This window comes from Trichosurus vulpecula, chromosome 3 (assembly GCF_011100635.1).
Source record: "Trichosurus vulpecula isolate mTriVul1 chromosome 3, mTriVul1.pri, whole genome shotgun sequence".
NCBI classification, from domain to species: domain Eukaryota; kingdom Metazoa; phylum Chordata; class Mammalia; order Diprotodontia; family Phalangeridae; genus Trichosurus; species Trichosurus vulpecula.
The window spans coordinates 392,756,645-392,781,291 of NC_050575.1; the positions used below are offsets into that span (position 1 = coordinate 392,756,645).

At 39.5% G+C, this 24,647-nt stretch overlaps 1 protein-coding gene across 1 annotated transcript in view; it reads left to right on the plus strand.

The window, feature by feature from the left end:
- Positions 1-24,421, plus strand: part of LOC118841632 (cytochrome b5 type B) — a 51,178-nt gene extending 26,757 nt beyond the window's left edge. The window contains exons 2-5 of the mRNA XM_036749207.1: positions 10,057-10,185; positions 10,517-10,543; positions 19,969-19,991; positions 20,685-24,421. Coding sequence (XP_036605102.1) covers positions 10,057-10,185; positions 10,517-10,543; positions 19,969-19,991; positions 20,685-20,775 — 270 coding nt within the window. The 3' untranslated portion in view covers positions 20,776-24,421. The remainder of the gene's footprint in view (positions 1-10,056; positions 10,186-10,516; positions 10,544-19,968; positions 19,992-20,684) is intronic.
- Positions 24,422-24,647: the final 226 nt, after the last annotated feature.

The following is a 24,647-nucleotide window of genomic DNA, read 5'->3' on the forward strand; positions in this document are numbered from 1 at the left end:
AGGAGCTTATTGGTTGATAGACTAAAGACTCTTGCTTTTAAATCCTGGATAGAAGTTTGAAACAGGCAGAAATTCTGTTTTTTTTTTCTCTAACTACAGGACAAAAGTAAATTAAATTTTTTTATTAATACCTTTTGTTTTTATATCACCTTTACGTTGTTCCCATATCCTGCAAAATTATCACATAAGCCAAGGTTTCCATCATGTGCAGCATTGCACACCTATAAATACCCCTTCTTCACAAATAAGAGAAGGAGGTGTGTTTTCTCATTGCTTAGGACAAGCTGGTCATTGTAACTATACAGCCTTTACTTTGCTTTTTTGTTCTTTCCATTTACTCTGTTGGGAGTAATTTTGCACATTATTTTCTTGGACATGCTTACCTTACTCCTCATTTTCATGTAGGTTTTCTCCTGCTTTCCTGAATTCTTCATATTCATCATTTCGGTACAGTAATACTGCTTCTACTTCAGTTTCCTCTTCTGTAAAATGGGGCCGTTACCTACCTCATAGGATTGTTTTGAACATCAAATGATATAATGGATGTAAAAGCGCTTTGCAAACCATAAAGCATTATATAAATGCTAGTTATTATTATTATAAGTGGAATTCTTCATTGGTCTTCTAGAGTGAGGGTGTCCATTGCATTGATCAGAATTCTTGTATTTCAGAGTTGTTTTCCCTTACAGTGTTGTAGTTATTATACACATTATTTACTTGGCTCGGCTTCTTTTCTCAGCATCAGTTCATAAAAACTTTCCAGGTTTCTGTCCGGATTTTGCTGTCTGTCCCTCTTGTTGTTTCTTATGATGCAAGATTATTCATTTGTATTCATATACCATAGTTTATTTGATCAGCTATTCCCAGATTGGTGGGGAACTACTCTCTTTGTGTCTGGTTTTTTCCTGTAATATAATAAAACCTCTGCATTCCCAGTATAAATCCAACTTGATCAGTCAATAAGCAATTACAGTTCTGTCTTTTGGGGCTGACCTAACAAGTCCATACATAGCTTCCTTATGACAGCCCTTTAAAAGCTTGAATGAGAAACTCACAACAATAGATAACATTTGCTTGGTGCTTTAAGGATGTGGTGGCAAACTCTGGTCGAGAAGGGGTCACTAATCCTTATTGGTCATTTAGGAGTTTTAAAGTGTAATATTATATATGTTTATTGTAATTTTTATTTATTTTTAAAATATTTCCAAACTCTAATCTGATTTGGAATGCTGGGCCACCGTGCCTTGTGTTTGGCACCTTATCTACCATGTCTCTTTTGAGTCTCCCAGGTATGTAGTTATCCCCATTTTATAGACTGAGAAACGCATGTTCAGAAAGGTTAGAGTGACATGGGAGATATCCAAGATGGGAATTGCACATCAGACTTCTTGACTTCCAAGTCCAGCCCTCTGGTGTCATTCATCTAGTGAGTGGTGGACTTGGTGTCAGGAAGACTCTTAGTTCAAATCCTGCTTCAGATGCTTAATAGTTATGTGCCAGTAAGGAAGTCACTAACTTTCCTCAGCTTCAGTTTCCTCATCTGTAAAATGGGGTGATAATAGCATTTACCTCCTCCAAGGGCTATTGCAAGGATCAAATGAGATAATTGTAACCTTAAGATGCTATTTAAAGTGCTGGCTTATTATTATTATTATTATTGACTTGTGTACTTGTGGGCCATTAACCAAGTTTTTTTTTTTTACGCAGAAACTGTTGTCTAGTCACATTCCGTATTTGTAAAATTAATTTTTGGAACTCAAATATCGAATTTTACATTTATCCCTAATTGTGTTTTATTTAATTTGGCCTATTATTCTAGCCTGTCAAGATATTTTTGTTTCTCAATTTGATCACACAGCTGTTAGCTAATCTTTGTGCCAGATGCACATTTGACAGGAATACTATCTCCGCTTTCATCCAGGCTCTTGATACAAATGTTGAATGTCACAAAGCTGGTGACAAATTCCTGGGATGGTTCCATTCACTACTCCTTTTTCCCCATTTGACATTGTCCCATTAGTCTTTGGATCTGGAACATTTAGCCAGCATCAGTCACTGTACTGTTGTCTAGTCCATATATTTCCATCCTACCGACAAGCACAGCATAAAAGACTTTGTCAAATTTGTCAAATGCTTTGCTTTTAATATCAGTATACTGTGTTTTTGGCACTCCTCATATTGACCAGTCTAGTCTTCCTGTCAAAAATAAGATTAATCTGGCATGATTATGGAGTCATAGCTTTTAGTAATCATTGTATCCCTTCTTAAGTTCTCACAAATCATTCCCTTAAAAATGTGTTTTAGAATTTTTTAGAAATGGAGGTCAATTAGTCACTGGTGTATGGGACTTCCCTCTTCTTCATTCACACTTTTCCATTTCTGTGGCTTCCCTCCCTGTAATGTTAATGGAATAAGAAGATCTTCCCTGCGCATTAATAGGCTAATGTGACCACATGTGTTCAGGTCGTAGCTGTGATACATCCTGAGTCATGTGGAGCCTGTTGGGGGAGGAACTTGCTTAAAAGGAAAACTTGCTTATGGGGAGGCTTGCTTGCTTATAGGCTTTCACACCTATTGGTAATTAGGCACTGAATCCCATGGGTTGTGATGCCTTCTGGCTATATGCATATTCTGAGGTTAGCATTTTACTTTGGGGCTCACTCATAGGAAGAATGTTTGTGTGATTTGGCCAGAGGAGACTCTGGATAGCTGTTGAGGAGCCCCTTGGCTTTGAAAACCCAGATGTTGGTGCGTCCCTCTCTGGTGACTATGTATGTATTAATTTCTCAGGTATTTGGAAGCCCTGTCTGTTGATCTGTGCTAATTTGTCTGCTTGTAATTCCTCTGCTTATCTCTTTTAGGATGCTGACCTTTCCTCTGAACTAAGTGAAGGGTATATATGTTTAATCAAAGTAAGATTGTTGACCCCTTTAAAAGCTATTTTTCCTTTAAAAGCAGATCAAAGAACCTGTGCTAGCAGGCCATCCTGGGTATGCTAGGGTGCTTGCTGTTACACTCCCTTTCTCCAAGATGTTTTAGAAGCCACTGAGAGCCATTTAGCAATGTTACCTGATCCTTTGTCTAGGAGGAAGCTTGACCAGGGCTGTTAACTTGGGTACTCTGAGGGCAACTAGATGTCATTGCTCCTGGATTTTTAAAATCTGAATTTGTAGATTCCCATTCAACAAATGTTGTGCATCCACATTAATAATCTCTTTAGAAGTCTCTTTTCCTCCTTATCACAGTGTTTGTGCCAGAATTTCATTCCAGCAAGCTTCCCATAAACTATATTAAACTATCGAGTTTAAGTGATAACCTATGAGGTCAAATTTGTTTCCCCCTGTTACAATCTCTAGTTCTCTCTGAATGTCACCCCGAATGCATTTGTGTCTAGATATTTGAGGATGTGGGTTTTGTTGCTGACTTCTGTCTTGGTTATGTCTGCAGTGAATTTATGGTTGTGTCTGTTGCTGTTCTCCCTACACTTTAAGCTACTCACTGTGGGGGAGGGGCGGTGTTCGTGTGTGTGCTGTTTTCTTCTTCCTTCTTCCTCTGCGTCTTAAAGCCCTTTTGATTAAATTGTAAGCTCTTACCGCACCCTGTTAGGTGCCCCTCCATCCCTGGCCAGGAAATTTTCAGTCTTTGTTTATTTTAAGCCATGGTCCAACAGTTAGCAGATGTCATCTTAATCAGCTCTTCACTCCCCAAATAGACTGTTTTCTACTGAAGCCTTTGCCTTTAATTGGCAGCAGTGGTGTACATGCCATTTATGTTCCCTAATGTCTTCATTTCCTTGCCCAAGACTTTGTAATCTTTAGAAATGCTTTCTAGGTTTGTCCTGGCAATATTGCTTATGCCCATATGAATGACCAGAAATGTCATGTTGTGGAAATGTGCCCCAGGAAGACAACAGACTTCACTTGTTGTTAACGGGTCAACAGATAGCTTCCTTGATCCTCTTTAGTGTAGTTATCAACCCACATTACTGGTCTCTTCTTCTATGAACCTTACTGGATGACCTCTTGCCTATCAGTGCCTTTGGAGCCATATCATCATTTCCTCAAGGACACGGAGCTGTTTCCTCCTGAGAACTTTGGGGATCAAAGTGATTCAGGCCTTCCTTCCTATAGCAAAGCTCTTATTCTCTCCTAGATGAAGCCGTCTGGGCATTAGAACTGTGAAGTGACTTGCACCCAGAGATGCCAAATAAGTGGTAGAATGGGGCCTAGACCCTTTGTTCTTTTTATCCCCGTGCCCCCACATATGTGTTTAAAATTAATTGTATAGAATCCATACCAGTTGGTAGACACAAATAAAAATGCCAGTTATGTTCACAATCCAAATGCCATGGAGCTCACAATCCAAAAGTACTAAATATGGAAAGACTTATCACTTCCATTCAAAGCCCTTTTTAGCTTCTCTTTTGTGAAGATCTTGGATTACTTTCAGAATCCAACAGGAATATAAAATGTAGGGTTAGATCAAAGCAACTTATTTGGAGATCAAATTTGAGGAAGTTTTAAGGATTATACCTTTAGTCATCCTGGGACCAAAATAGTATTGCCTGCAGCTATCAATTCATGTATCAAGAGTCCTTGTCCATTTCAATTAAAGCTATAAAATTATTTCCACATATGGGTTTCTGAATATGCAGAGAATGTGCTGTATTCTGTTTCCTGTCAAATTCTAAACCTCATGTAGATCACAGGTGAAATCCTGAATCCATTTCCTTGAGGAACCTCCTCTGAATGCACCAAAGGCAGCTCAACATAATGTAGGCTTGAGACTATAAACAAAGCATAAAGGAGAGAAATTTGTTGCAGTAGGAGAGAGTGTCTGACCCACATGCCTACAGACAGTATTAAAGTCAGGGATTCACCTTACACATTTACCTTAAAAAGCAAGTCTTTATTTGACTGTGGAAAGCCATCCTTACATTCTCACATTTACATCTTAACATGAAAACTAAGGTTTTGTTTCCTGGTCAGAAAGTGTCCCACATAGTTCAGAACTATTTTTTGATAAAGGGAGTATCTCACGTCACACATGGCGTAGGTTGTTTTTCTAATGGCAAAGAAGGGTTTCCACTGAACTATCCATATTTTAACCTAGTCTTGAGTGTGACCAAAGGCACACATTTGTGAGACTAGTCAGGTTTAGGGGTATGATTCACAGCTGCGGAATAGAATTTTATTTTCTCTGTGGTAAGCCACTCTTCAATTAATCAACAAGCATTTATTAAGCCAAAGAGGCCATGAGGCCATAGACAGTATAGGGCCATGAAGACCTACTGTTGTAAGTCTTCTCAAAGTAACACAAAAAAAGATGTCACATTCATCATAGGGGATTGGCATGCTAAAGTAAGAAATCAAAAGATAATTGGAATAACAGCAAATTTGGCCTTAGAGTTCAAAGTGAAGCAGGGCAGAAAATTTTTGTCAAGATAACCTGCTGGTCATAACAGACGCTTTTTCAATAACCCAGAAGACAGCTCTACACATGGACATCACTAGACAGTCAATATGAAATCAGATTGATAATATACTTTGTAGTCAAAGGTAGAGAACCTCTGTAGAGTCAGCCAAAACAAGACCTGGAGCCGACTGGCTTGGATCATGAGCCACTTATTGTAAATCAGACTTAAATTGAAGAAGGTAGGGAAAACCATCAGACCGTATAGGTATGACGTAAATGACATTGCTTATGAATGTGAAGTGGAAGTGATGAGTAGATTTGAGTGATTAGCTCTGGTAGATAAAATGCCTGAAGACCTGCAGACAGAGGTTCCTAATATTTTACAGGAGGCTGCAACAAAAAACATTCCAAAGAAAAAAAGCAAGAAAGCAGATTGGCTGTCTGATGAGACTTTACAGATAACTGAGGAAAGAAGGAAAGGGAAAGATATATCCAGCTGAATTAAGAATTTCAGAGAATAGCAAGAGAGAGAAAATTTTCTTAAAAGTGCAATGAAAAGAAATAGAAGACAGCAATAGAATGGGAAAGAAAAGAGATTTCCTCAAGAAAATTAAGATATGAAGGGAATGGTTCATGCAAAGATGGGCATGATAAAAAAAATGGTAGGGACTTAACAGAAGTAGAAGACATTAAGAAGAGGTAACAAGCGTATAGAAAAGAACCATACAAAAACGATCTTACCATCACCCATAACTATGATGGTGTGGTTACCCATTTAAAGCCAGACATCCTGGAGAATGAAGTCAGGTGGGCCTTAGGAAGCTTTGCTAACAGAAAGGCTATTGGAGGTGATAGGATTCCAGCTGAGCTATTTAAAATCATAAAAGATGATACTGTTTGTGCTGCACTCAATATGTCAGCAAATTTGGAAAACTCAGCAGTGGCCACTGGATTAGAAAAGATGGATTTATATCCCATATGCTGCTGGGCAGTGCCAAGGAATATTCAAATTACCAAACAATCATGCTCATTTCACACACCAGCAAGGTTATGCTTAAGATTCTGCAAGTTTGGCTTTAGCAGTATGTGAAACAAGAATTACCAGAAAAGCAGGCTGATTTTCGAAGAGACAGAGGAAATAGAAACCAAATTGCCAACATTTGCTGGATTGTGGAGAAAGCAAGAGTTCCAGAAAAACATCTACTTTTGCTTCACTACACGAAAGCCTTTATGTGGCTTACAGTAAAATGTGGCAAGTTTTCAAAGAGATGAGAGTACTAGATCATCTTACTTGTCTCCCAAGGAACCAAGAAACAACAGAACTGAACATGGAACAACTGATTGATTTGAGATTGGAAAAGGAGTATGACAAGGCTGTATATTGTCACCTTATTTAACTTATATGTAGAATACATCATGCTAAATGCCGAGCTGGATGAATCAAAAGCCAGAACTGAGGCTGCCAGGAGAAATATCAACAGTTTCAGATATGCAGATAATACCACTCTGATGGCAGAAAGCAAAGAGGAATTTAGAGGCCTCTTGATGGAGGTAAAAGAGGAGAGTGTAAAAGCTGGCTTGAAGCTTAACATCCAAAAAACTAAGATCATGGCAACTGGTCCCATCACTTCCTGGCAAATGGAGGGAGAAGAAATGGAAGCAGCATCAGATTTATGTTCTTGGGCTCCAAGATCACTGGAGGCAGCAGCTGCAGCCATGACATTAAAAGATACCTGCTCCTTGGTAGGAAAGCGATGGCAAATCTGGTCAGCATATTAAAAAGCAGAGACATCACCTTGTTGACAAAGTCAGTATAGTCACAACTGTGTTTTTTTCCAGTATCAATGTATGGCTGTGAGACTTGCACTGTAAGGAAAGGGAAGTGCTGTAGTGTTGACACTTTTGGAGAACACTTTTGAGAGTCCCTTGGACAGCAAGGAGATCTAGTCAGTCAATACTTAAGGAAATTAATTCAGGCTGTTCATTGGAAGCTCAGATACTGAAGCTGAAGCTTAAATACTTTGGCCACATAATGAGAAGATGGGACTCCTTGGAGGAGACCATGATGTTGGGAAAGATTGAAGGCAAAAGGAAGAGGGGATGGCAGAGAATGTGATGGATAGAGAATGTCATGGAAATAATAAACATGAACTTGAACAGGCTTTGAGAGATAGTAGAGGAGAGAAAACCCTGGCGTTCTCTGGTCCCTGGAGCCACAAAGTGTGGGACGCAACTAAATTACAACTTGGAGAGAACAATTTTACTTGAGTGAGAAGGTTAGGAGCCTTATGTAAAGAGTGGAAGAGAGGAAGTGGAGGCAGTGAGCACAGATAATTTTTTCAAGGAGTTTGGCAAAGGAAGAATAGGTGTAGGACAATAACTTGGAAGGGTGAAGTCTGTTGATGATTTTTATTTATTGGATGAGGAAGACTTGGGAATGTTTGAAGGCAGTGGGGAAAGAACAATAGACAGGGAAAAGTTGAAAATGTGAGATGGGAAAAGTCTGAGAGAAAAAGAGAAAGGATGAAGGAAGGGAGAAGGAGGATTTTAGGTCACAGTCTTCTCTAGAACAAGGGTGTCAAACTCAAATAGAAATAGGGGCCACTGAGCTAGTTAATGATCCCTGTGGATCTTTATTGACTTAGTTTTAAAATGTAATCTTATCTATGTTTTATTGTATTTTTTTAGATTTTGTTAAATATTTCCTTATCACATTTTGATTTAGGCCCCACTTGGGAGTGTTGTGGGCCATGTGTTTGATACCTGTTCTCTAGGAGATAGGAGGGGATTGGATTAAGGGTCCTCGTTGAAGGTTTGGTCTTGGTAAGAAGGACTATCTCATCTTAAGAGACTGAGGAAAAGGAGTAGAATGTGTAGTCATTGATGATGTCCAGGTTTTGAGAAGAGGCAGAGAACAAACTCACATTAGATGGCCTCAATTTTCTCAGTAAAGTAAGAGGAAGAGGAGAGAGGCTTGAGGAGGGAAGAGAAAGTTTGGAATAGCTTCTGTGGTGAATGAGATGGGGTATCAATTAGTGAGAAATAAAAAGACTGTCTTGCTGCATTGAGAGCCCAGTTGAAGCTGGGTAACACAAATGAATAGTGTACCCAGACAATCCTGTTGTGTGACGTCCTCTTTTGTCCAGCTGTGGTTGAGCACCATATAAGTAAATATTTTTTGGCTGTAGGAAGTCAGGAAGACTTAGAGGGGTTACATTCTGTGATAGTGGAACGAAGTGCTCATACTGACAAAACCACCACTATTTCACTTATTGAAAAGTAAGGAACATCCTATATGGAAATTGACTTGTTGCTTATGACCTCCTCAGTACCATTCTGTAATTTATTTAGCCCAGCTGCAACAATGGAAGTTTTAACAGAAGATGGCTTTGGAGAACAAACTTGTACTTTGACATACTTTAGGTCATTTCCCTTGCCTCTGACAATCATTTTGGATTTTTCTAACCCAGTTCAGGATGAATTAATTAAGCCTATTCATCTTCGTAATTGGTTTGGTTAATTATCCATTTCAAATAAGAAGAGCTGGTTACATGTTATGGTTGCTTTCTGAAAGGTAGTCAAGGTCTTCTGGACCTTAAAGATTTTTTTGAGTAATAATTAAGCATTAACTGATAGACTGTTGTTGTCTTAGTGGACTTAGAGTACACTCAAGAGCACAGTATGAATGGAGCTTGGAACTAGGAATTGGGAAATTAGTTTTGGTTGTGTGGTTTTGGGCAAGAAATTGCCTTTTGGATGTCAATTTCCCTTATCTACAAAATAAAGTGGGTTGGACTACTGTATTGGCAACAACTACATAATAGTAAATTCATAAAATAAGACCCCTTCTAGTCCTAATCTTTGTAAATATAAGGGGTGCTCATTTTTTTTTGAGGATACGAATAATCAAAATTTTATTAAATTACTTTCAATGCAGTACAATTTAATTGAATTCAACAAAGATTTGTAAAAGTGCTGATATATGCAAAGAACTTTGCTAGGAATATAAGCACAAAAAAGGGAAAAATTCCTGCCCTCAGGGATTTCATATTTCATATTCTGCTGTGGAACCCCTTGAAATATTGGGGGGGTAGGAGTGATACTTTATAGACAGCAGATTATATCAAAACTGTTTTTTACTATGTGTAGTTATATTTCAGGGAGTGTAATTGACAGCCACCTTGTCTTTGTAATAATTTTAACATCCAAGTCCATGCATTGTAATGACTCACAAAGATAGCTTTATAAATATATTAATCTTTGAATATTTATCATTCTCCTTCCTCTAATGGAGGTCTGGTGGGGCGTCCCCCATCTGAGCTGAAGGCTATAGTGTCAGTGTGATTTGTGGACCAAGTTCTTTCTCACAAAAGGTGAAATGATATTATTGATCCTTTATACTGGAAGGTGCTTGTGAAGCTGGTCAGGCTCAGTATGAAATGAATGCAGGAACTCTCTCCCTTTTTCCTTAGGATTGCCTCAGGGCCCCATGGTTTCTAACCAGAAGCGTCTGGAGCCTGGGGTGAGAAGCCACTTTACTGAAGTAAAATGGTTGAAGGTGATGAGAGGAAGAGGGCTCTTATCTTACTTTTGCTTCCAGTGAGCCTTGGATTCAGGGGATTTCTCTCTCTTTTCTCAAAGCACCCGGGTGGAGAAGAGGTTCTGATTGAACAAGCTGGTCGGGATGCGACCGAAAGCTTTGAAGACGTGGGACACTCTTCTGATGCCAAGGAGATGCTTAAACAGTACTACGTTGGGGAACTCCATCCTGTAAGTTGAGTTGAGCTAGAGGCTGTAATAGGGAAGGGGAGGGAGAGAGGCACTGAAGAGGGCGAAGTTCTGATAAATTTGTCACTGTCCTAGGTTTATAAGGCTGAGCACTTAGTGCTGATTCACAGTTGGAAGGAACAGGTTGTAAATTTTTCTCATGTAATGAAAACTACCTTTACTGCCAGTGATCTGGCCCACATGCCATTTCTGGTGGCTTCTGCGTGTTGTCAGGACGACCTGATTCCCCTTCCCTAGAGGGGCTGGCTCTGCATGTACATGTTTCTTCATTATTTGGATATTTCCTTAAATTTGATTTTTTTCTTTTTTCCAGAGTGACCGTAAAGGTGACGGATCTGAGGTAAGAAAGCATCTGTTTCCTCTGTTCTCCTGAAGCACGAAGTGTCAGCAGACAATCCCTCAGTAGACCTTCCAGTTTGGTGTATACTTTTAATTTGAGTTGAGTTGTGTTGTGGTTTTTTAAAACCAGGCAGAAGTCCTGCCCTCCCACCTTTTTTTGGTAAGGAATTTAAACTAAATTCCAACATAGGAGAGGAGGACAGCTGAATTTTCAATAGTAGAAAAATGTCCTAAACATTCAATTTGTAAGCTAATTAGTATATGTGAATGAAGCAGGTGAATTTGGGGCTTGACCCTAGAAAAATGATATCATCTGACATGATGAACAGGTGATTTAAAAGAAGGTCTTGCTCTGTTCTCAGAGGATGGTTTTTTCCTTGAAAAAAGACTTAGCACATCAGTTTTTATCTCTCTCTTCCATCCTTTCCTTTTCCTTTCCAAATACAAATGTATATGTGTACGTATATCCTCCTAATTTTCCATTTTAAAGAGTTGTGGGATGAACTGACTTGGAAATGTCCTTTCTGTTCTTTACCCAGCAATCTAATTCTCCTACAAAGTAAAAATGTGGCGGCTGCTTTGCTCAGAAATATGTTCTCCATTCCAGTTACTGTGTGGTCTAGCAGGAAGGGTGGAATCAGCCATCAGTCAGTATTGTTGAGAGTCAACAGGTGCCTCCCACTGTCAGCACGCCCCAGACAGAAAAGATGAAGGGCTTCCTTAGGCTCTCCTGCTTCTGGACATCTGTTTCTTCACTGACCATCCCCACCCAGCCCTGCCTCCTTTTCCAGCCTCCCTTTTATAGGTGATAGAGTAGGAGCATCGTAAGAATCGATATGCCCTTTTCCCTACTGTGTCCTTATCCCCACTGAGCCTAAATTGCTGGGCAGGTTTGATGCAGCAGTTAATGTTGACCTAGACATAAGTACTGAAGCCTCAGTTGCCTCAGACTGTCTGTGCCCGAGTGGCTCAATCCACTCCTTGTGCCCACATGCTCACTATGCTAATCTATTGAATCATTTTCAGAAAAGGAGAAACTTGTTTCTAACCTAGCTGTGAGCAGTGTTGGTTTGTAATCTGCGTTGCTGCACCCTGAGCCTGTGTTCTGTGCTCCTGAGCTCTTGTCAATAAAGTTGAATTGAGGGCTCCAGATGTTCTCATACAGTTTATCAAACTTGTCCAGAAAACATTGGCAGGTCAGAGGTGAGTTTGTACTTTTTGCAGGTGTGTCCCTGTTTGCCCAGGAGATGTGTCCTGGCTTCTCCTTCATAGATACATCTTTGTTTACACCCCTAAAATAGATTCAGAACATAGAGAAATAGAGAGAGCCTTATTTCTTGCACCTTTTCCCATGTGATTATAGTTTCTTTCCAATACCTGGGGGGAGATGAGAAAGAAGATACTGTACAGAGTTAAGGCCCCCCTTGCGGGTGCAGCCAAAATTCTGACAGGCTTTGAGGATGGCGGCTGTGACGCAGGTGCTAGTAATGGGAAGAGGTCATGTTTCCAGTTGGAAACTAAGGAAATATTCCCCCAGGATTAGAGAGCAGAGCCTCATTTGTAGTAAGGTCCCTGCATGTCTGAGCTAAAGAGACCTTTTATTACAAAGTATCTTGAGAAACTTTGATTATAGCTTTGCTCCTTTTATAGGATTTACAGAAGTAATAATAACTGGCATTTATGTAGCACTTTATGGCCTGATTTATATACCTGTACCTTCTCATGCAGACAATACTTAATCTCTGTTGTACCTATAGAATATTAATGACAGAACACTCGATAACTATATGTAAAAGCAAAAATAAATTCTTCCAGCTAACAGTTTAGCAGATAACTAAATTACATATAACAAGATTCAGTTCAGCAGTTTGTTAGGTTTTACTGATGGCCAGAGATACAGCTATCATTACTGAGAGCCAGTTTTTCCTCAAGGCCATTGTGTTCAAATGATTCTCTCAGTTATAGAGAACATGATTCTGTAGATTACATAGTTCCTTTACAAGTGATATGTATACTGGATCATGTTTGCTTTTAGTTTTCTGCTCCTTTAGTTCAGACTCATGGGCGAGAGGTGGCCTTTTAGACATTTTGCAAAGGCGGCCAGTGTAGCAGACCCAACACTGGACTTGGAGTCAGCAAGGGCTGCATTCAAGTCCTGCCTCAGAGGCTTACTAGCTGTGGGGGCCCAGAGTAGGTCATGTGATCTCTGTGGGCCTCAGTTTTCTCATATATAGAGCAAGGGGGTTGGACTCTTGTATTGGCAATCAAAATGAGCTCTTAGCGCTTAATTCAACCACGTGCCCTTGAAGAGTTTGGCCTTTATTTCCTTGATTAAATTAAGAGTGCTTGATGACTTCCTTGCCTCAAGGTAAAGCCTAGTTTAAATGGGTTTGAGTGACATGTTTGTGACATCAGAGGCTTTTAGACCACGTGGGTTTAAGTTGCATTTTTGTGATGATGTTTGGTCACGTGGGTGAGTCGCATGTGTGACTCACTCTTGACCCTGAAAAAGATATAAAACCAGAGGTTTGCTTTCTTTTTTAGGAGCTCTGAGCTGCAGCAGTAGTGTCGCGTGACTCTGAGCCAGCTGTTGTCGAGCTCCCTGGCTGAACTCAGATGTTAGTAACGACAAATTGTATTTGGTCTGTTTGTAATTTGATTGTATTGGCTGTGAAGTTCAGGGTGCTGCCTTTTTCCCCTGAACTAAGGGAATGATACTTGTATGTTGGATTAAACTAAGATTGTTAACCCCCTTAACGCTACTCTCCTTAGTAAAGCAGATCAAAAAGACCTGGGCTTGCAGTGTTCTGTAAGCTGGTTGTTGGTTTTACACCCCCACAGCAGCTGCTAGCCGAATTGTTGAAACAACTCTGTGACCTGTAAGTTCCTTTCCTATTCTAACTCTGTGATTTCAATGAACACATCACCTTCCAGAGAGACAAACTCCAAACCTGATTTTCAGTTCCTCAACCCACTTAAGAAAGGCTGTTCTCTCTTTCAAGTTGTCAGACAAGGCTTCCAATCTGCTATTGTTTGCTAGAAGAACTGTCATTTCTGGTGATTTTTCTGGCTTATCTTAACCAAGAGAAAATGGTGAAGTTTCCTTTTTTCATCACATCTTTCTTTTTTTGTGATTGTCCTAGGGCAGGGTAAGCTCTCCCAAAGTAGAGTTTCTAAAAGTCTAAGGATTTTACCCTCTTGGGTAGAAAGGTTATGTCAGTCTTTGTCAGTAAGTGAGTTTTAGGCCTGTTGAAGACCAAGGTTTTGTTTTCATCTCTCCTCTATTTACTTTTAATGTGGAGAGAGTTCTTATTCTTCTAACTTTTTTGCAGGTAGGGTGTGTGTGGAATGTGAAGGGACTGTGGAAAAGTCTGCTATTCTACTTCAGGTCTTTTCTCTTCAGGACATTAAAAAAACAACATTAAATGTGGAAGAATAACAACTATATATTTGGTTAGACCTAGACCAGTTTTTTTGATATGTGATTAGGATGAAATTCCTTAAAGTTTACCTTTCTGAGTTAAAGCTCACTTTAGTTAGTAACTATTATTCCATTTTTTCTAGGGGACTTCATGTTCTTTTCAATATCCCCTATCCAGATGACATGGTCATTTCTTACCTTGACTTAATGTCAGATTGCCTCACTGAGGTAGTTCAGGGGCCAGGGCACCAGACACCAGAACCGGAGGGCTCGCCCTCATTCATGTCTAATTTCTAGTATCCGGGTAAGAGAGCTGAGAAGACTTTTTTACCTGTTCAGACAGGTCAGACTAGTGGGCTGAGAAGCCTCTTGATCGCTGTGACTGAAAAATCCTCAAGCTGAGGGACCTTCACTGGGCTTTCCTTGCTGGGCCACTTTGGGCAGTAGACACTCATCTTGGAAATCACCTTGCCAAGCGTTCTGAGATAGGAACACTTGTGCTCCCTAGCGAGTCCCTTCTGATCAATCATTTGCCAGTTTGGTTAACTTGAGATCATTGAAGAGAGCAAGAGCACAGATCATGACCTGAGGTTTTGATCTTCAGATTGCCTTAGCCAGTAATTTCTGTAACTGCCCTCATTGAATTTGACCAGCATTATGGTACATGTAGACAGGCACTATGAGCTGTCTTTTCTCTCCCTGCCCCTCCACGGTGGGAAAGTGAAAGTGCAAGGAAGTATGCTCAGTGGGTCAAGAGGGGTGAGCTTCAGGAAACTTTCCCCATTCCTTTGCTTACGTGGGTGTCAGAAATTAACCTACTATTTCTACTAATGTCACAAAGTCCTTGGCATAAAGATGTCCTCAGGCTCTGTGACTATGGCAAATGAGCACAGGTTTTGGCCACCTCTGCAAAGCTGGAAATGCTTTGACCCCGATGGATCTGGCACCAGATTGTATGACTGAGCTAGTCTGTATAACCTGTGCACAACCAGCCCAGCTAAGATCAAAGAACGTCATCTCAAGAAGCTTGGCCACCTAGTGGTTTGCTTTCTCTTTTTTGGTCACTGTACCTCATAAAACCATAAATGGAAGAAGGGACACTTGATCTAAGTTGGTGGAGGGAGTTCCCACACTGAAGAAACTACAATCCCCAAAAGAGTTTGTTGTTCCTTGCTTTATTTGCTCCATTTCTGGCAGTTTGGGGGGGATAAAGGTGAGTTGGCTTTAAATTCAGACCCTCACTCCTCTGCCTTGTACAGAACTCCCTGTGAACAGCTTTTGAGGCCAAATTGAATGTTATTTTCCCATGATAGTGTCAGTTCTGCTTACCACAGAACATGGCTTTACTCCCTTGTCTGAAGCAGCTGTTTTTGTTTTGTGACACAAGATGAAATAGGAATGTCTGGGTATAGAGGCCAGATGTAGCCCTCTGGAACTTGAACAGTGATTTTGGGGAGCCATTACAGTTAGGGATTTTTTAAAAAAAAATCATATCTATAAAGTTATCTAAGTGGAAAAGTGGGCGAGGTTTTTATGAAGACCTGGGCCGTACCAGGTTCCCTCTTGCTAGCAATGACCACTGCTTGCTGAAGCATCATATCAGGGTCTTCAGATTCCTCTTTGCATCTGTTGAACACTTAATGTTTAGAAATGTTATCTTTTATGCTGAAACTTAGAATCCAGTGGACTCTATTAAAACCCAGGTGACCTTCATCTCACGTCTTGAGATTGCTCTGTAATCTACTTCTTTGTAAAACAGCACTATTCAGAGTTAATCTATAAAAACAAAGGTTAACGGAACCCAGCATCCTTCTCAGAACCAGCACTTTAATTTCGTCACAGCCTGCATTCTTCAGTCTCAGTTGGGATCGTCTTATATTTTCATTTTAATGGATTTCATCCCCTCCACCCAATCCTAGTTTAGATGTCTCATTCATTGTTGCCCAGAGATGACCCTGGGTCCTCAAAGACAACAAGTGTATTCTCAGTGATGGTCTGTTGTCCAAAGACAATAACCATATTAAATGGGGAAGGGCCTAAGTACCAGAAGGTGAAGACCGGAGGGTTTCTTGGGAGTTTTTGTGAGGTTTGTTTCTTTGGCTACAGTAACTCAGAAAGATCATTAAAGTAGGGATGGGCAGTCACCCATTTGATGAAAATACAGATCATTTGAAATCCCCAAATATATTTTTTTTCTTCTTCATTTAGTTTACTGAATTCTTGAGGTTTTTTTTCCTTAAAAGTTTTTTGAAAAATATGCTTTTATTTATGTTTGGAGAATTGTGTTCTTATTCCTATGAAACAATAGTGAGGTAATAAACAGGATGATTTTCTTGGAGATCAGCATCAGTATTTTGCAAAGTAGTAATTAGAGCGGCCCAAATCACCTAATATCATCTTCCTAGACTATAAGATTGAGTAACTTTGAGTAGATTAGAAATGTTAGTTGTTTGTAACCTCACTTTAATGCTGGTTCCCCCATGTCTATACCGCTGAATCTCCACATGGGTGAACATAGATTTATTGTTGTTTTTGAAAGCAAGTGTCTGAGGTCAAATTTGAACTCAGGTCCTCCTGACTCCAGGGCTGGTCCTCTATCCACTGCACCACCTAGAGGCCTCGGCCTTGGTGAACCCTATGTTTGAAGATAAAATGAGAGCTAGGATTTCTTTTAAATGGAGTTCAGGATGAGACCCACCATATGAGAAATACTTTGCTAAAGCAAGGTTTTAATGTACTTGGGAGGAGAAACTTTTACATTTATTTCAGACGTTAAAAGTCTCCATTTCTTCTCAGGAAGAGTTGTCCACAAATATTGAAATATTCTATTCCAATAAGAAGATAAGACTCCCCACCAGGGTACCCAGATGTTCATTATTTTTCCTGGAATCATCCCTGCGGCTTAGAGCACTTTGCTTTCCATTTTAAATACTTGGATTCCTAAACAGTCAATTTGTGACTTAAAAATAAGCTTCTACAACTGAATATTCTAAAACATTTTTTTTATTTTACTTTTGCCTACGAAATTCTGTTTCATTGGAAGTACGGTGGTTTATATATGTGAAATATCTTTCTACATACATGGTGACTTTTGTATAACCTAAAGATGCTGAGGCACCTTTTGCTAGATTTATACCTCTGTAATAAAGGATATCCATTCTCTGAGTATAGATATTTGGGTACCCATGTAACAAAGGATACCTCTGTAGCAAAGGATATGCAGTCTCCTCTAGGTAGGGGTACTCCTAGCTTCTCTCCTGGATTAGTTATCCTAGGGAAAATGGTTTTATTGGATTTGGTTCCCTAAATGGATTTGGTTCCCTAAATGGCTCCCAGGGCCACATAAAAGGATTTTATCATCCCAAGGGAATAGGGGCAGGCTTCGAGCTTTTAAACTGGAAAGGAAACAACTTGGTCCAATGCTTTCTCATTCCATCTCAAGAGAATGCCCTTACTGCCTAGCCTCCAGGGAAGCCAGCTAAGGATTACTGTCATAAGGGTGACTTGTGGTCATTGGTAAGAAAATTATATTGGACTAATTGAATTTGGCATGAAGGCAATAGAATTTTAGAGCTGGAAGGAGCTTTAGAGATCATCTAGTATAACTTCTTCATTTTACAGGTGAGGAAAGAGAAGAGTGAAAAGACTTTGGTTTGGAGGTATTAGACATAGTTCCTCTTACAAGCACCTTTCCAAAAAGGACACTCAGTTGTTATGAAATAGCTCCTTTCAGTTCACCAAGACCATCTATAGTGTCTTAATTTCTCAGAGTTTTAAAAATTGTTGCACAGCTTAAAGGCCTGATTTTCTTTTAATGATTTGGAAACTTTTCCTATGTAAAATCACAATAAGTTTGTGGTGGGGTTTGTTAACTCTTGATCATGGTTATATCCAAAATTCCATTGAGAGCAGTAAGGAAACATGCAACGGAACCCCTTGATCTGTTGAATGCTGAAAATACTATTTCAGCTTTTGGTTTGCTGCCAGCACTTCTGTTTCTACTCAGTATACCACAGACCAGATAGCCCTAAAGTTTGTAAGAGTCACTGTGTTCTGCTCCTTGAAAATCTTGTATGTAAATTCACATCAGGGGAGGGTCATAACCAGCTGGATTTGCCTCCATGGCCAATGGTACATATTAAAGGGACCTCTAGGGTTTTCTTTTAAAATCGATTAGGTTGAACATCAGAACTTTGGGAGTGATAATATAGATTGGAAAATGGCATTTGGAGGGAAGCTAGGGGTTGAAGGTAGACATGTGTTGGTAGAATCATTTAAGGACGAAATATCTTGCATTTTTTTATTTCGCAAAATTAAAAATAACTTATTTGGCTTTTTTCCAAGCTTGGCTGAGGGACTTGGCTTCTAACAGCACTGCTTTAAACAACTCTTTCATTGTAGTTGATTAAAAGTGGGGCCTCTGTAGCCTGGCATTTACTTGGCTGTGAGTATCCTTAAGGGAGAGCAAAGTTTTTACCTTCCTTCTTTTTACTGTAATCTGTTAGGTAAGATTGTATCTTATCTTCTGGGTGGATAGTTATGATCAAAATAGGGGCATTTTGAGGTGCTTTTGGTTTAAAAAAATATACCATATATGTTTCTAAACATTAGTTAGGATGTAGCTTAACAGTTTAATCCAAATTTCTAGCCTTAGGCCCCTTCCTTCCATTTTTATAGGCCATCTTTGAAGGTGACCAGGAAAATACTCAGCACTCTTCATGTGTCAGGAATTTTAACCATAATTAAGGGGAAAAAATTAATGTTCAAAGTTTGAATCCTAGAAAAGGCTTTTATATGGATAGCATACTTTTTACCCTCATAGTTCTAGATTTAAGTGCTACAGTATGTAATTTGTCCTTTAATGCCTTCATTTTTGGCCAGTGTTCAAAATTTCTGGTGAAACATCTTGTTTCATAGCCCCTTTATAAATCTTTTCTGCCAAGCACCAATATGTGTCTGTGGAGAAAAATCCCATTGTAACTGTTAAATAGATTATGAAACCATTGGCCTTCCTTGATGCAGCCAGATCATATGTGCCTGCTGTTCAGAAATTTAAAAAATAAAGGATTAGGCAACATTATAAGTGATTAGCTTAAAACAGTTTTTAAAGTTGAGGCTGTGAAGTTTTCATTAGATACGTTCACCTCATTCCTCATAAATACTTAATGTGCCCGGTGCCATGGATCCAAAGACCCCGAATATCATCTTCGTTCACATGGTCCATTGAACATTTTTACTTTTTTTGCCGTTTAATTTCTTTCTGGTCCTAAGGAAAGTCTTGGATTAATTTGCATGGTTTAAATCTTAGGCACCCAAGATTGAAATTTCATGCCACGTTGTTCAGAAGTATTTGTGGATAGGTTTGCTAGGAAGTCTTTCACTAATTTGTTGTCAGAAACTTACAGACTTCTATGCATGGTCAGCAATCATATTTTTGGAGGAAGTACTTTATATTTGTGAATTGTTGCCCACTGTCAGTTGTTATACAGACTTTTTGTGTAATAGCGTTCATTTCGGAAATTACCTGCCACCTGAAAATAAAATCAGTGGAATTTTTGGATTACATAAAATAATGAGTTTTAGGTGGATGTTCTCTTTCCCTATTTTCATTTCCCTAATGTGTGGTAGCCATACAAGTTGTATAGTCCTTGGTCATAGTTATAGTACACAGTTAAAAGCATCAAAAGGAAGTCAGTTTCTTCTAGAAATAATAAAGTCATGATATTCCCATTATGTGGAGTATTGCTATTACTTCTATTGCTGTAGTGACAAACCCAGCTAGATTAGGTAGCTAGAAGGACTATGAGTCCACTTCACTGTAGTTGCTGTCCCCGAGTTCCCCTCACCTTGTACACCTACTCATTAAAGAGTTTTAAAAGAAGTTTTATCTAGTTCCTGAGCTGGTCTAAAGTATAGTTTGGATTCATGTTGCAGTTTCTAGTTTTAAATAAACAGTACTAACCGTATTTCTCTTTTTTCTTATTTTTTTTTGTTCACATCTCCAGAATTCAAGTTCAATGTACAAAAGGTACAGTATTACTTTAACAAACTTCTTTGTATTTTACAAGTAAAATTTTAATAGAGAGATCCATCTATAGTGATAAGTATATATTTTCTATAATGTGATACAGGGTTACAGCTTTGAAAATCTTACTTTTTAAAAGGGAGCTTCCCACCTGGTTGACAGTTATACATACATAAAGCTAGTATTCCATCCCATGTCATATTTTTCACTGAGACAAGAAAAAAATGTGTTAAGTGAATCTGTTTGGGCCCGCTTTTAAAGGCCTCATTAGCTACATATATCTCAAGTAGCGGGCCAGCTGAGCCATGTGACCTTAAGGACCTATATGACTCTTATGACCTTGAGCTCCATTAAAAAGAAATATTCTTCTTTCAAGCAGTTTCATTCTAGTTTTGAAACTTATACAGAGAAATCCATGCAGTACCTTTGGCTGAGTTTTAGTCATTTTCTTGTAGTGTTTTCTAGATTTATGTAACTTGTTGGAGGAAGTCCTTCTGTAGAAATCTTAATTTTTACTAAATTTGGCTGGATACCATACTATGGCAGTTAGAAATGTCAATTCAATATTTACTAACGCCTTTTTATTTAGCAGCTAGTATTTCCCAATTTTTTGCCTAGAAATAAAAGGTACCTATTGTGCAAAACATTTTGGATAAATGTATTTAACTGTGTTGCATTTTGTTTTGTTTTCTGTAGCTGCTGGGCAAGTTGGATTATCCCTGTTGTGGGTGCTGTCCTCTTAGCTGTCATGTATCGTTTTTACATGGCAGAGAGCAAGCTGTCCTGAGCCAGCCTCTTTGGGACCTGGAAAGTGAACACACTAAGAGAGAGAGAGAAAATATGCAGTCCTGCTCGGGTAGGATTGCTGGATTCCCCACTCTTTTAATCCTGCCAATTTTATTGCCACTCTTCTAAGTCAAAATGGGCATGCCAACCATCCACCTCTGAACTGGGCCAGTGTGCCTCCTCCTACAGTCGTAATGCCTTACTTACCCCAGAGGCATCATCATCCTTGAGCATTCCATGCTCTAGCTCGTCTTTGCTTCCTGAAGATTTTGTGAATAACTCTTCATTCCACAATTTTCTGTCAACCAGTTCAGGGAAGTGGAGAAATCATTTGAATGTGAATATGTGAAACAATTCTGTGCTTTTACAAAAAAAAAAAATATTGTCCATTTACAGTGTCTTTCAATAAAAATGTCTGCCTCTGGCACGTTGAGCTTAGAGTGGGCATTCTCAAAAGATGGGCAGCAGAATGCCTGGTTTTGAGGATGAGAGAATGTTTATTCTTTTTTCTCTATATATTGGCACCTACTTTTGAACAAATACCAATTTTAAAAAATTACAATTTAACTTAATTCCATTAATTTTATTATTTCTGCATTATTTATCTTCAACAGAAGTACTAAGCTACTATTTATTACCTAGAATACAGTTTTCTGAATTGTCATTTTTGAGGATGATGATGTAATCCTCATTTCCCCACAAGAGTAGCACTTAGCCTCCGTGGTCCCAATTTCTTCTTTTAAGGTGGTGTTTGAAATAAGCTAGTCTCTTCTTTGGTGGATGAGTGGAGTCACTTAGGCTCTGATGAATTCATAGGGGCCTTGAGGGAGAGCTGGGTACGGAGGTGGGAAGGAGTGACAGTGGATTTGGATGAGAAGTTTCTGAGGTACTTCTCTGGGCAAGTGGTTTGAGGAAATGGTGACCATTCCTGTAGCTTGATACTTATTTTTTTTTTTTGGTCTATTAAAAAACAGTAGCCTATCTAAGTTCAGAGTAAGCCTGGCGATCTTTCGCAGGGTATTTGTTTAATTCAGTGGATTTTGGAGAGATCCTGATTACTTAAGAGACTGTGACTCCAAATGCATCCATGACATTCAAGATGGGAAAATAGTTGGTACAATACTATGGCATTTGTGGGTGGATTAAATAAGAAGAGAAAATGTCTGAGTTTGTGCCTCTCTCTTTCACCTCTGTGGCTCCCAGATGTCTGTCACTACTCCTGTTGGGGTGTACTAGAATAAAAGAGACATCCTGTGTTTTTCTTGGCATGGGTATTTTTACCTATTGCTCGCTTGAAGTACTTCCTAGGAGCAGACTGTCCCACACCCTAGACTTTCTCCTTCCCCCCCCGTACGCACCTGTGTACACACTACACTGACTGGATGGTTCCCACCCATCCTTTGAGAATCCCCTAACTATCCCTCACCATAGTTAAAGGCCCAGTGCCTCACACAGCAGAGAAGCACCACCAGCTCTGCCCATTTCCTCCTCCCCCTTTCTTCGCTCTGCCAGGGACCCGACGAGACAGGAAACTCCTCAGCAGACCTGTGTCTGCCCATGCAAACTGTTTAAGAAAAAATTCAACCAAGGTCTTGTATCCTCTGATTTAGCAGATGAGTGAATACAGAATTCATCAGATAGTATTTATAAACTTTTACATGCACACATGGTCACTGCATGCTGGATTTGTGGGATATGTATGATGCAGCCTTTCTTTTGGAAAATGTGTTGGCATCTATCACAAACCCCCTACTTGAAGATGTGAGCTATATGGTTGAGAACATCTTTTAATTGCTCTCTGTAAAGGAACATTAGCCGTTGATTACTCTAAATTGTGTAGGATGAGAATGCCTTGAGTAAAGGGATTGGCAACAATTAACGAGGGTAAATTGGTTTATCTGGAAATGTAGGGGGGTGGGTGAGGGCTTCCGGTGGGGGGTGGGGTGGAGTGAGAAGACGAAGCTGGGTTGGAGAAGGAAACATTCAAAGTAAAATGAAGCCAGACCATAACCCAGATACGTTAGAGAAGTACATTGGCAATACTCAAGGTGAGTGCAAACCAGCCAAGTTATAAGGAATTTTGTAAAACTATCCTCATATAAAATGGCGTTTTGATATTTTAGGGTAACACAATAATGTGTTTTTCTATTTTGTGCTGGACATCCTTTCCTGTTTACATCTGGAATTGTTCTTGCCCCAAGCCAGATGAAAATTCTTTGGTCTAGTCCCTACCACACATAAAACCCACCCAAACTTTGAGTTCCTTTTTGGACTCAGACTGCTCATATGATGTCCTTAGTTGTATTATTAAGATTGTTCTTGTGTATATTTGTTACCATATTATATTGGAAACCTGTTACAGGTATCTCTCTGTCTGGAGAGCCCATAACACTGGTTGCACACTAGCATCTTTCTGATGGATTTGAGCCACAAGATGACCCACTTAACTCCATTTCTGCTGGTATTAAAAGCCAGAATACTCATCAATTTCAGCATCATTGGATAGATAGCAAAAGCTGGTCTACGGTATCTGTGGAATAACTCCCCTTTGGCTCCCAGTGCTCATTGGCACTGGCCTCAGGGGTATTTTCTTGTTTATTCTGGAGGAAAATTAGCTCTCATGCACTAGCTACACTGAGTCAGAAGCATAATGTCTAGGGAATAAATCTAGGAAAGAGGCAGGGTGGGGGAAGCTAGTGCCACCAAGAATACACACTGTCGGCTGAGCCAGTTGGCGAGTCTTTGCGCCAACTCCCTAGAATTCCCTCATCCTACCCCTGGAGGAATTAGTTTCAGTGACTTCTCTACTTGTCAAGAGAAGGAGGTGGTAGAAACAAAGTTAGTATTGTGTTTCTCAGGGGAATAGCTTCACCAGAAGCAAAATCCATTGGAACCTATAATTTCAACCTCTGGAGTTGGTTCCTTTGGCAGAAGTCAGAGAAGTAAGTATTGTGAAATAAGAGTATTGTTGAGTTTCTGTTCACTTGCAAATATTCCTATTCCGTTGTGGGGTAATGAAAAATATTTTACAGGCCAAGTATGTCATCACAGCACCTCATGCTTAAAATCTGAGGTGATGCCTATCTAGTCTAAATTCCATTTTAGGAGATGGAGATGACACAGGCAGAAAATTAATAGCTGCTCCTACTCTCCTAGGGCAAGAGGTAGTCAATCCTGACTTGTCCCAACAAGAATTTGAGTTGTCGAACTGTCTTCCTCTGTAGTTGCCCAGCATGACAAAACCATTGGAGAGTTTTGGCTGTCTTAACTCCACAAGAGCTAGGGTTGGAATGTGCGGGGGTGATGCAGCATAGAAATGTTTCTCCAGTTACCTGCTGTGTTCTGGGTTTGGCACCCTATTCCTTCCTTAACTAGCAACTTTGTTTTCAGCACACGTCTTAAATTTGCCCAATTGGGGAAAAGCACTAGTATAATTTAAGTTGCCTTTCTTTGTATCATACATACCTGACTGACAATAAATGTGTGATATTAGCATCCCTCTTGTGTATTCAGTAACGGAGTATGTTCACCTTTTTAATTTCAGAATATTTTACACAAAGATCTTTGTCTATTTCTGATGGGATGTACAGACAGTGAATGTTTGTTAGAGTGGACACAAAATAAAGATACTGTTTTCTTTTTCTTGACTTGATGATGTTCTTTAAACATTAAAATCAGGAGTCTGTTAGATTTTTTTTATTCTCAGGTGTTTTGGGAGACCATTTGAGTTCTGTGAATATAGTAATCTATGGCTATGCTAAAATTTCTGGTTAATGTGACTACTGATTTGAAACTGTTGGTCTAAAGGATTTCTGCTGCTACTCACATCCTGAAGGTAATGCCTCTCTTGATGTACACAAAAGATGGGGGGAG